At 39.4% G+C, this 13,081-nt stretch overlaps 1 protein-coding gene across 8 annotated transcripts in view; it reads left to right on the top strand.

Moving 5' to 3' along the window:
- MAP4 (microtubule associated protein 4) overlaps nt 1-13,081 on the top strand; it is a 211,019-nt gene that overhangs the window by 74,373 nt on the left and 123,565 nt on the right. For all 8 annotated transcript variants that reach the window (XM_047846610.1, XM_047846601.1, XM_047846627.1 and 5 more), the window contains one exon: nt 5,720-5,961. In XM_047846610.1, the coding sequence (XP_047702566.1) occupies nt 5,739-5,961 (223 nt within the window). In that variant the 5' untranslated portion in view covers nt 5,720-5,738. The remainder of the gene's footprint in view (nt 1-5,719; nt 5,962-13,081) is intronic.

Genomic DNA, 13,081 nt, shown 5'->3' with positions numbered 1-13,081 from the left:
TGTGACAGAATGAAGTGAAATTATGACAGTGGTTGTGAAAAGTGTTTCAGTATGTTGGTGGGAGTTAGGCTTCTGTTCTTTTTCTTGAGTTTTCTTCCTCCACTTTACCTCCCAAGCAGCACCTTTGGGAGACAGGGTATGTCTGGAGCGGGGAGGGGGTGGGGGACACAGGAGGACAAAGGCAGTAACAGACCATTTGCAAACTGGATTGCTAATTTCTCATCAGACAGAATGAGCACAGGTCTGGAGTGACTAACTATAGGTAAGACTGACCTGAAATTTTCAAGAGGAATTTTGAGAGCTTAAAAAGTTGGCCATACTTCTGTGTATTTAAGTTAGATATGAACACTAATCTGTATAGACCTATATCTTTCAGTTTAGGAGCTAACTCCAGAATTTGTAATCTAAAGTAAACCATACAAGGGGCACCTGGGTGGCTCAGTCAGTTAAGCGTCTGATTCTGGATTTTGGCTCAGGTCATGATCTCATAGTTAATGGGTTCAAGCCCTGTGTCCGGCTCTGTGCTGTGTCAGCACGGAGCCTGCTTGGAATTCTCTCTCTCTGTCTTTCTACCCCTCCCCCAACTTGTACGTGCTCTCTCTCTTTCTCTTTCAAAATAAATAAATTAAAAAAAAAAACCCATGTAACAGAAGCAGGTGCTTTGTGACCTCATCATATCTTCTTATATACTTTTTATGAGCACATAGCTATTAATAGTAAGAGTGTAGTCAAGAGACCAAAATTCTTTTCTTTGCTTCATCATCTTGTCATGTCATTTCTTCTTATCTTTGTTCACCTATTTTCAAAACTCTTCTCACTTCAGTTTCACTTCAGGCATGTAGTCAGAATGAAAGATCAGATGTCCAAAGCACTATGCTTGAAAACTGTGTGTTGTCTTGGTGCCTGGTTAAATAATATGGGGCTTATTTTCTGGCAGAGTTGTGTAAGTCTCCTTTGATGTTAGCCAGAACTGGGTGGAGTTTCTTAAGCTCCAGTCAGATTTGCTCAAGCAGGGCCCTGTGCAGTGATGAGTTTGTTTTTAGTCTCTTCCTTTGCCAAAAAACTTTTGCCTTTTAATAAACCTGAACCCATTTATAATTGGGAGTACTTGGTATATAAAAGTCACACATGCACATTGAGGGTCTATATGCAATTTGTTTGTTTATTTCTAACTTAAGTGATGAATCTAAATTATTAGCACCTTGGGGCGCCTAGGTAGCCCAGTCGGTTAAGTGTCCGACTTTGGTTCAGGTCATGATCTTGCAGACTGTGGGTTCGAGCCCCACATCAGGCTTTGTGCCGACAGCTCAGAGTCTGGAGCCTGCTTTGGTTTCTGTGTCTCCTTCTCTCTCCACCCCTCCCCCCACCCATGCTCTGTCTGTCTGTGTCTCTCTCTCTCTCTAAAATAAACATTAAAAAAAAATAAAAAGATTTTAAATTATTAACAGCTTCTGGAATAATCAACCTCAGGAATCATTTAACATACCACTCTCATTTTACAGATTAGGGAACTCAGCCCTGTACGGTGACTCACTGAAAGCTATAGATTAAACTAGTGCTTCCGTGAAGCTTAGAAACTTCTGTATCCAGCTTTCTTTTCTTGCCCCCAGTAACAAATCCTTTTAAATTCAAACTTTGTACAAATAGGAAAGGAATAGTATAAATATTCAAGGAGAGATAATTTCTTTTAAGTACATAGTTCTCATTCACAAGAGTACATTTTTGGAACTTCCTGAATATCCATATTTGAGAATAACATTGTGTCATATCCTTTTGTCCATAAATTACATAACTAACCATTTTAAGGCATAACTGAGTATTAAGTGACCTTAAATGATTCTGTAAGTGTGGGATGAAGTTCTTTCGTGAATTCATTAAAATCAATTCTGGAATACTTGTAGAACCAGTTTAGCAAACCTGTAGAACACTTACAGAATTTATTATACTTGTATATTTTTTAGAATAGAATAATGATAAAATTGGGCAGTCTCTTTAATTTAGTGAACACTGGGCTTTCTGGATAAAACCAGTACTTTCACTTCCAACACAACACCAGTATTGCCTTTACAGGATCATTTTCCATAAGTAGGGGTGTGTGTGTGTGTGTGTGTGTGTGTGTGTGTGTGTGTGTGTGTGTGTTTAAATCACACTTCTATTTATATGTAGTGACAAGAAAGGAATAGCTAAACTGTGTTGAGATACAGATGCTTGGGTGGTTGGCTAGATACACTCAGAGCCAAATGACCTTCCTGCTTTCCAGCTGTCTCATTTTCTGTCAGTTTTACCTTCTTAGGCTGAATTTAAGCTGCTCTTCGTATTCCATGAACTGCATGTCAGCCCAGGTAGTAGTTTGGGAGGTTGAGGGTGGGGGTGAACAGGGGAACATTACAGTGGATAAAGAGCTGCCCTTTGAGAATATGCACTCAGATAAATGGCATTTAAAAGATACTGTTGATTTTTGTCTCTATTTTTACCTGTGTCCTGAGTTAGGAAGTTTGAGTGGATTATATGAAAAAGGTATCATATGCGTATATTATGGAAACAAATAAAGCTATTGTTAAGGATGGTACAGATGTACTTTCAAGTGCTGTTTGACCATGAAACTGTTTAATTACAGACATCCTTTATTATTTTTGGTTCATAATAGGTTTCAAATGCTAACTGGTAATAATAGTCATCATAGAAAAGGGAAAAACATTTACTTTTTATGGGATTTATTGACATTAAATTTGTCAGGCTTTTTAAAAGTTCTTTAATGAGTCATTTTTCTGCATTTTTCCTGGTGGCATCTGGAGTGACAATAATACTTTATATGTAAAGTAGCTGGGTGGCATAGAGAGTAGGACTGCCCATCCATGTTCCTGTGTTGTAAATGGGTTATATGGGCGCTACTCCCTACTGATGACTATGATAGGAACTTGTGTGTAGAACACAAAGATGAAGATAGAATGACTGTACTTTTGGTGGGTATTTCTTTTTCCTTAGTAAATTTAGTTGGAGAGAGGAAGACAGTGGAGGACAGACAGTTTTAAAAGAGAGTCTTTAACAGTGGCTTAAATCAGGGTGCCTGGGTGGCTCAGTCAGTTAAGTGTCCAACTTCGGCTCAGGTCATGATCTCACAGTTTGTGAGTTTGAGCCCCGCATCAGGCTTTGTCCTGACAGCTCAGTGCCTGGAGCCTGCTTTGGATTCTGTGTCTCCCTCTCTCTCTGCCTCTACCCCGCTCACTATCTGTCTTCCTCTTGTCTCTCAAAAATGAATAAACGGGGAAAAAAAAGTGGCTTAAATCATAGTAAAATTTGGCCTTTTAAAATTTGGGTTGAGGAAAGACTATATATATATATTAGTTGAGATTCTTTGGTTGCAAGCGATAGACTGACTAAATTTGATGAAAAAAAAATTGGAAGGTTGCTCACTTAGACTTAAGAAAGAAGACAACCAGGGCAACTGAACAGCTGCCACTTGGTGAATCTTCCATCCAGGATGTAGTCATGAAACATTCCTTTTACAACCACCCTCTGCCTGGTCATGTGCCCAACACCACTAGGGTGACCATTGGTGTATATGGGGGAAGATAAGGAAGAATAGATTTCTGGGCAGACAGAAGCAATAGCTGTTATTTCTATTTGATTTACCTTTACCTGGTCACAAAAGCTCATATGTTCATTTATCTTCATGAGTCTCTTGGAGAGTCTGTTAAGTTAGACTTTTTTTTTTTTGTTTTGTTTTTTTTTTTTTTTTTTAATTTTTTTTTTTCAACGTTTATTTATTTTTGCGACAGAGAGAGACAGAGCATGAACGGGGGAGGGTCAGAGAGAGAGGGAGACACAGAATCGGAAACAGGCTCCAGGCTCCGAGCCATCAGCCCAAGAGCCCGACGCGGGGCTCGAACTCATGGACCGCGAGATCGTGACCTGGCTGAAGTCGGACGCTTAACCGACTGCGCCACCCAGGCGCCCCAAGTTAGACTTTTTAAAAAAATGTTTATTTATTTTTGAGAGAGAGAGAAAGAGAAAGAAAGAAAACAGAGTTGGGGGGAGGACAGAGAGAGAAGGAGACATAGAATCCAAAGCAGGCTCCAGGCTCCGATATGTCAGCACAGAGCCTGATGTGGGGCTTGAATTGACGTGGGGCTTGAATTCACAAACCGTGAGATCATGACCTGAGCTGAAGTCCAACACTTAACCAATTGAGCCACCCAGGCACCCCAAAGTTAGACTTTTTGAAGGACAGATAGTACCCTGCACATTTTTTTTTAATTTCCCACCGTGCTGTGTATGTACTAGGAACTCCATTTATTTGCAGGCCCTTTGGCACTTTTACTACACCATTTGTATTTTTTCAGCTCTTCACCTAACAATTTTGCCTTTAGTAGGTTATACTTCTTTTTTTTTTTTTAATTTTTTTTTAACGTTTATTTATTTTTGAGACAGAGAGAGACAGAGCATGAACGGGGGAGGGGCAGAGAGAGAGGGAGACACAGAATCAGAAGCAGGCTCCAGGCTCTGAGCCATCAGCCCAGAGCCCGACGCGGGGCTCGAACTCACGGACCGCGAGATCGTGACCCGGGCTGAAGTCGGACGCTTAACCGACTGAGCCACCCAGGCGCCCCTAATAGGTTATACTTCTTAATGTCAGGTTACGTTTAAAAATTGAGAGCCTGATGTTCTGTAAAGGTGGTGATGTACATGGCCACAAAGAGGGACTGCGCCCCTAACTAATCAGGGAGCAGGTCTGTATTTTTATGCCAGCAGGGCTAGGCATGGTTTTGGTGGATGGAGCTAGCCTAGCTACAAGAGATTCATGAAGAAACAGTATTTATTTTTTTTTTAAAATATTTATTTTTTATTTTATTTTTTTTATTTTTGGGACAGAGAGAGACAGAGCATGAACGGGGGAGGGGCAGAGAGAGAGGGAGACACAGAATCAGAAACAGGCTCCAGGCTCTGAGCCATCAGCCCAGAGCCTGACGCGGGGCTCGAACTCACGGACCGCGAGATCGTGACCTGGCTGAAGTCGGACGCTTAACCGACTGCGCCACCCAGGCGCCCCTTTTTTTTTTTTTTTTTTTAATATTTATTTTTTATTTATTTTTTTTTATTTTTGGGACAGAGAGAGACAGAGCATGAACGGGGGAGGGGCAGAGAGAGAGGGAGACACAGAATCAGAAACAGGAAGAAACAGTATTTAACCTCAACAAGATAGGGCCCATACTCACAGTCTTTAGTCAGGAGAGGTGACTTCTTTTGCCTGATAGTAATGTAACTTTTTTCATGGGAATATAATGTAATCTGACCTCCTTTTGTATATTCATTTAAGAATTATTCTAGGACATGATTTGGAAATGAAGATATATAGAATAATTAAAAAGTTTATGAGACTTGAAATCAAAAGACCTGATTTGAACTTTGGATACATTGGTGTTTTTTGTTTGTTTGTTTGTTTGTTTACACTTTATTTTTTCTTATTAATGAAAAGGACAAAATGGCACTTGGCTCTGTTTACCTCCCAGCTATGTGAAAAGAGGGTGTTTACTTTGGGTAAGACTGTTGGTTAACTGAGCTTTAATTTTCTAATCTGTCAAATGAGGGAGTCTCTTTTAGCTCTAACATTTTGGATTTTAATTCTTTTTTTGTTTAGAACAACTGAGAAGAGTTTCTAGGGATGTTTTTTCCTTTGCACAGTGCTCATCTGATGAAACATTTTTCCCTCCTTTACCAGGCAGTTGCAGTGGTGCAGAATGGCTGACCTCAGTCTTGCAGATGCATTAACAGACCCACCTCCAGAAATTGAGGAAGAGATAAAACGGGACTTCATTGCCACACTGGAGGCAGAAGCCTTTGATGATGTTGTGGGAGAAACTGTTGGAAAAACAGACTATATTCCTCTACTGGATGTTGATGAGAAAACCGGCAATTCGGAGTCGAAGAAGAAACCATGCTCAGACACTAGCCAGGTTGAAGGTAAGTAATTAAACCAAGCTACTCAGAAAGCAGATTAGGGATGATGCTGTAGGTCATAATCTTAGAAACCTTGAGGAAACTGAGCTGACTTTTTTAGTATAGGATAGTCACTTTTCTCCTTATCTAAATTTCTTTCATTAGAAACCAAAGACGTAGGTTCGTTACCTTTTAGTTGAGTGTGTGTTCATGAGACTGTAGATTACTTTTTTTTTCATTAAAAAAAAAAATTTTTTTTTAACGTTTATTTTATTTTTGAGACAGGGAGAGACAGCATGAACAGGGGAGGGTCAGAGAGAGAGGGAGACGCAGAATCTGAAACAGGCTCCAGGCTCTGAGCTGTCAGCACAGAGCCCGACGCGGGGCTCGACCTCGCAGACCACGAGATCATGACCTGAGCTGAAGTCAGATGCTTAACTGACTGAGCCACCCAGGCGCCCCGACTGTAGATTACTCTTAACCCAAAGGTTTCTTCTGTAAGGTCTCAGCTACTGTATAATCTGCCTACTTTCCTGAATTAAATGGTCTGCTGTGCCTTGACTTTGAAAGTAGCTTTGTAAAAAGTCAGATAAACAGAATTCTGTATTTACATCAAGACTAAATTTAGAATGGAATCAAATACCACTTGTCTTTGGGTGTAATGCCAGGTAAGGATTAAACCATGGATTAAATCTTTTAAAAAGAGGTTTGCTGCTTTTATATATTGCTGGATCAGATTTGCTACTATCTGGTTGAGATTTTTTTGTTTGTTTGTTTTGTTTTTTGAGAGAGAGAGGCAGGGAGAGGGAGAGGGAGAATCCCAAGTAGGCTTTGTGTTGTTAGCATGGAACCTGACGTGTGGCTTGATCTCATGAACTGAACTGTGAGATCATGACATGAGCCCAAATCAAGGGTCGCACGTTTAACCAACTGAGCCACCCAGGTACCCTTTGGTTGAGGAGTTTTGCATTTTTGTTCATGTGGGATATTGGTCTAGTTTTTTTGTGATGCCTTTTTCTGATTTTAGAATTGAGGTCATTCTAACATCATAAAATGAGTTGGGAAATGTTCCCTCCTGTTTTCTAGAGTTGTTCATGTAGAATTGATGTTTTTGTCTTTAATGTTGGATAGACTTGGTCAGTGAAGCCATCTGGACCTGGAGTTTTCTGGGTCAGGTTTTTTTTGTTTGTTTTTTTTTTTAATTAGGAATTCAATTTCTTTAAGAGATCTAGAACTGTTCAGGTTATCTGTTTCTTCTCAAGCCAGCTTTGGTAGGTTGTATCTTTCAGGGAATTGGTACATTTCCTCTAAGTTGTCAGATTGTTGGAGATAGAATTGTACTATTACCTGATTCTCCTAATTTCGGTAGGATCTGTTGTCATACCCCTTCTTTCATTCATTATATTGGTAATTTGTGTCCTCTCTCTCTCTTTTTTTTTTTTTTAATTGAGTCTGGATAGATGTTTATCAATTACTAATGTTTTTAAAGATGTAGCTTTTGGTGTTGTAGATTTTTTTTTCTATTTTTCTGTTTTCAATTTCTGCTCATATCTCTAATATTTCCTTCCTTTTGCTTACTTTGAATTGATTTGCTCATTTCCTGTTTTTTTTTTTAATTTTTTAAAAATGTTTTTATTTATTTTTGAGAGAGAGACAGCAATGAGCAGGGGAGGGTCAGAGAGAGGGAGACACAGAATCTGAAGCAGGCTCTAGGCTCCAAGCTGTTAGCACAGAGCCTGACGTGGGGCTCGAACTCATGGACTGTGAGATCATGACCTGAGCTGAAGTTGGACGGACGCTTAACCGACTGAGCCACCCAGGTGCCCCTCATTTTCTGTTTTTTTAAGGTGGCAGCTTAGATCATTAATTTTAAACATTTCTTTTCATATTGACACAAAATATTATATTTAAGGTGTACAACATAATGATTTACTATTTGTGTATATTGTGAGATAACTACCACAATACGTCTAATTAACATTCATCACCATACATAATTAACAATTTTTTTTCCTTGTGATGAGAACTTTTAAGATCCACTCTCATAGGAATGTTCAAGTATACAGTACAGTATTATTAACTGTAGTTATTACCATGCTGTACATTATGTTCCCAGGACTTTCTTATTTAGTAACTAGGAGTTTGTACCTTTTATCTACCTTCACCCATTTTGCTCACCTCCACCTCCACCTCTGGCAACCACTTAAAATAAGCTTTTGAATGTTACAAATTTCCCTCTAATCATGGTTTTATATGTGGCTCATAGATTTTGGTGTGTTATTTAAGTTTATTTATTTTTGAGAGAGAGAGAGAGAGAGAGAGCGCGCGTGCGCGCGTAGGACAGGGGCAGGGAGAGAGAGGGAGACACAGAATCCAAAGCAGGCTCCAAGCTCAGAGCTGTCAGTGCAGAGCCCGACACGGGGCTTGAACTCACTTAACCATGAGATCATGACTTGAGTCGAAGTCAGATGCTTAACCAACTGAACCATCCAGGTGCCTCTGGTGTGTTCTGTTTTTAATTTTTATTCATTTCAAAATATTTTCAGGGTACCTTCCTGGCGCAGTCATTTGAGTGTCCAGCTCTTTTTTTTTTTTTTTTAATTTTTTTTTTCAACGTTTATTTATTTTTTGGACAGAGAGAGACAGAGCATGAACGGGCGAGGGGCAGAGAGAGAGGGAGACACAGAATCGGAAACAGGCTCCAGGCTCTGAGCCATCAGCCCAGAGCCCGACGCGGGGCTCGAACTCCCGGACCGCGAGATCGTGACCTGGCTGAAGTCGGACGCTTAACCAACTGCGCCACCCAGGCGCCCCTTGAGTGTCCAACTCTTGATATCTACTCAGGTCATGATCCCAGGGTCATGGAATCAAGCCCTGCATCGGACTCTGCTCTGTGCTGAGCATGGAGCCTGGTTGAGGTTCTCTCCCTCTGCTCCTCTTCCCTGTGTTCTCTCTCTCTCTCTCTCTCTCTCTTTTTTTTTTTACATTTTTTAAATTTATTTTTTAAAAATTTTACTTAAATGTGTTAGTTAACATACAGTGTAGTATCGGTTTCAGGAGTAGAAACCCTGTGATTCATCACTTAATATATAACACCCAGTGCTCATCCCAACAAGTGCCCTCCTTAATGCCCATCACACATTTAGCCCATCCCCCCACCCACCTCCCCTCCAGCAGCAACCCTCAGTTTGTTCTCTGTATGTAAGCATCTCTCATGGTTTACCAGTCTCTGTTTTTATCTTATTTTTCCTTCCCTTTCCCTATGTTCATCTGTTTTGTTTAATTCCACATATGAGTAAAATCATATATTTGTCTTTCTCTGACTAGTGAATACACTCTAGTTCTATCCACTTTGTTGCAAATGGCAAGATTTCATTCTTTTTGATTACCATATCTATCTGTCTATCTATCTATCTATCTATCTATCTATCTATCTATCTATCTATCATCTATCTATCTATCTTTCAATCTATGGATCTCCACTCAGCACTCAGTGGACATTTGGACTTTTTCCATAATTTGGCTATTGTTGATAGCACTGCAGTAAAATTGGGGTGCATGTGCCTATTCAAATCAGAATTTTTTTAAAGTTTATTTATTTTTGAGTGAGAGCACGAGTGAGGGAGGGGCAGAGAGAGAGGGAGACAGAAAATCCCAAGCGGGCTCCATACTGCCAGCACAGAAGTCGATGCGGGGCTGGAACCCACAAACTGAGATCATGACCTGAGCTTAAATCAAGAGTTAGACGTTTAACCAACTGAGCCACCCAGGTGCCCCCAAATCAAATTTTTGTATCGTTTTGATAAATACCTAGTAGTGCAATTGCTGAGTTGTAGGGTAATTCTATTTTTTAATTTTTTGAGGAACCTCCCTACTGTTTTCCAGAGTGACTGCACCAGTTTGCATATCCACCAGCAGTGCAGAAGGGTTCCCCTTTCTCCGGATCCTTGCCAACATCTGTTGTTGTCTGAGTTGTTAATTTTAGTCATTCTGACAGGTGTGAGGTGGTATCTCATTGTGGTTTTGATTTGTATTCTCTGATGAGTGATATTGAGCATTTTTTCTTTTCTTTTTTTGTTTTTTTACTATTAAAAAATTTTTTTAATGTTCATTTATTTTATTAAAAAAATTCTTTTTAATGTTTATTTATGTTTGAGACAGAGAGACAGAGCATGAACGGGGGAGGGCCAGAGAGAGAGGGAGACACAGAATCTGAAACAGGCTTCAGGCTCTGAGCTGTCAGCACAGAGCCCGATGCAGGGCTCGAACTCATGGACCGCGAAATCATGACCTGAGCCGAAGTCGGACGTTTAACCGACTGAGCCACCCAGGTGCCCCAACGTTTATTTATTTTAGAGAGAGACAGAGTGGGAGCAGGGGAGGGGCAGAGAGACAGAGGGAGACACAGAATCCGAAGCAGGCTTCAGGCTCTGAGCTGTCGGTACAGAGTCCAATGTGGGGCTTGAATCCATGAATTGTGAGATCATGAGCTGAGCCGAAGTTGGACGATTAACCGACTGAGCCACCTAGGCGCCCCTCTTGAGCATTTTTTCATGTGTCTGTTAGCCTTGTCTTCTTTGGAAAGGTGTCTGTCTATACATGTCTTCTGCCCATTTCTTCACTGGATTATTTAGTTTTTTTGGGTGTTAGGTTTGGTAAATTCTTTATAGATTTTGGATATTAACCCGCTATCCAGTATGTCATTTGCAAGTATCTTCTCCTGTTCTCTTGGTTGCCTTTTAGTTTTGTTGATTATTTCCTTCTCTGTGCAGAAGATTTTTATCTTGATGAGGTTCCAATAGTTGATTTTTCTTTTTATTTCCCTTGCCTCTGGAGACATGTCAAGTAAGAAGTTGCTATGGCTGAGGTTAAAGAGGTTGCTTGCTTTTTTCTCCTCTAGGATTTTGATGGTTTCCTGTCTAACCTTTAGGTCTTTCATCTATTTTGAATTTGTTTTTGTGTATGGTGTAAGAAAGTGGTCCAGTTTCATTCTTAACATTTGTCACTGTCCAGTTTTCCCATCACCATTTACTGAAGAGACTGTCTTTTTTCCATTGGATACTCTTTCCTGGTTTGTCAAAGATTAGTTGGCCATACATTTGTGGGTCCGTTTCTGGGTTCTCTATTCTGTTTCAGTGATCTAAGTGTCTGTGTTTGTGCCAGTACCATACTGTCTTGATGATTACAGCTTTGTAATACAGCTTGAAGTCTGGAATTGTGATGCTTCCAGCTTTGGTTTTCTTTTTCAACATTACTTTGGCTATTCGGGATCTTTTCTGGTTCCATACAAATTTTAGGATTGTTTGTTTTAGCTCTGTGAAGAATGTGGTTATTATTTTGGTAGAGATTGCATTGAGTATGTAGATTGCTTTGGGAAGTATAGACGTTTTAACAGTATTTTTGTTCTTCCAATCCATGAGCATGGAATGTTTTTCCATTTCTTTGTGTCTTCTTTAATTTCTTTCATAAGCTTTGTATAGTTTTCAGCATACAGATCTTTTATCTCTTTGGTTAGATTTATCCTAGGAATCTTAAGGGTTTGGGGGCAATTGTAAATGGGGTCTATTCCTTGATTTCTTTTTCTGCTGCTTCATTATTGATATATAGAAATGCAACTGATTTCTGTGTTGATTTTATAACTTCGACTTTGCTGAATTCACATACCATTTTTTTGGTGAAGTCTTTCAGGTTTCCCATGTAGTGCCATGTTATCTGTGAAGAGTGGAAGTTTGACTTCTTTGCCAATTTGGATGCTTTTTATTTCTTTTTGTTGTCTGATTTCTGAGACCAGGACTTGCAATACTATGTTGAAGAGCAGTGGTGAGAGTGGACATCCCTGTCATGTTCTTGACCTTAGGGGGAAAGCTCTCAGTTTTTCCCCATTGAAGATGATATTAGCTGTGGGCCTTTCCTATATATGGCCTTTAGGATGTTGAGGTATGTTCCTTCTGTCTCTACTTTCTTGAGGGTTTTTATCAAGAAAGGATGCTGTACTTTGTCAAATACTTTTTCTGTATTTATCAAAAGGATCATACAGTTCTAATCCTTTCTTTTATTAACGTGGTATATCACATTGATTTGCAAATAGATAAAATATCTCTCTCTCTCTCTCTCTTAAAAAAAAATTTCTGGGGCTCCTGGGTGGCTCAGTCAGTTAAGTGTCCGACTTTGGCTCAGGTCATGATATCACAGTTTGTGAGTTTGAGCCCTGCGTTGGGCTCTGTGCTGACAGCTCAGAGCCTGGAGTATGCTTTGGATTTTGTGTCTTCCTCTTTCTGTCCCTCCCCCACTGGCACTGTCTCTCAAAAAATGAATAAATGTTAAGAAAATAAAAATAAAAATTTCTAATTTCCCTTGTGGATTCCATTTGAGCCATGGGTTATTTAGAAATATGTTAATTTCTCAGTATTTGGAGATTTTCCTGATATCTCACAATAATTGATTTTTAGTTTAATTCTGTTGTGGTCAGAAGACATCCTTTGAAATTTCAGTTCATTTCAGTTTGTCATGGTTTGTTTTATGGTCCACAATACGACCTGTCATGGTCAGTGTTCTGTGAGCATTTGAAATAATATGATGCTGTTATTGTGTGGAGTACTCTTTTTATGCCAATTAAGTCTAGTTGGTTGATAGGGTTGTTTAGGTTTTCTGTATCTTTACTGACTTTATATCTACTTGTAATGATCTCTGAGAGGGAGAGATGTTGAGCTCTCCACAGAGTTTTATGGATTTGTTTCTTTTTCCCTTCTATTCTGCCAGTTTTTATCTCATGTATTTTGAAGATCTGTTGTCATGTGCACATACAGTGTAGTTGACATACAGGGTTATATTTGTTTCAAATGTACAGTATAGTGATTCAGCACTTCCATATATCCTTTGACTTTCAGAGCATTCTTTATTAATATTTAATAAAAATGGGTTTCTTGTAGATGGAATATAGATGGATCTTGCTTTTCTAGCTGGTCTGAGGATCTCTGTCTTTTCATTGGTATTTTAGACTATATTTAATGTTATTATTGGTATGGTTGGATTTAAATCTGTCATTTTGATAGTTGCTTTCTATTTCTTCTATCTGTTCTTATGTTTTTCTATCTGCTTTTGGATTAATTGAATGTTTTTTATGATTGTGATTTTAATTTTTTTT

The sequence above is a fragment of the Prionailurus viverrinus genome, chromosome A2, assembly GCF_022837055.1.
Source record: "Prionailurus viverrinus isolate Anna chromosome A2, UM_Priviv_1.0, whole genome shotgun sequence".
Lineage (NCBI taxonomy): Eukaryota > Metazoa > Chordata > Mammalia > Carnivora > Felidae > Prionailurus > Prionailurus viverrinus.
Note: the sequence above shows the minus strand (reverse complement) of the source record. Positions and strands in the feature narration are given on the sequence as shown.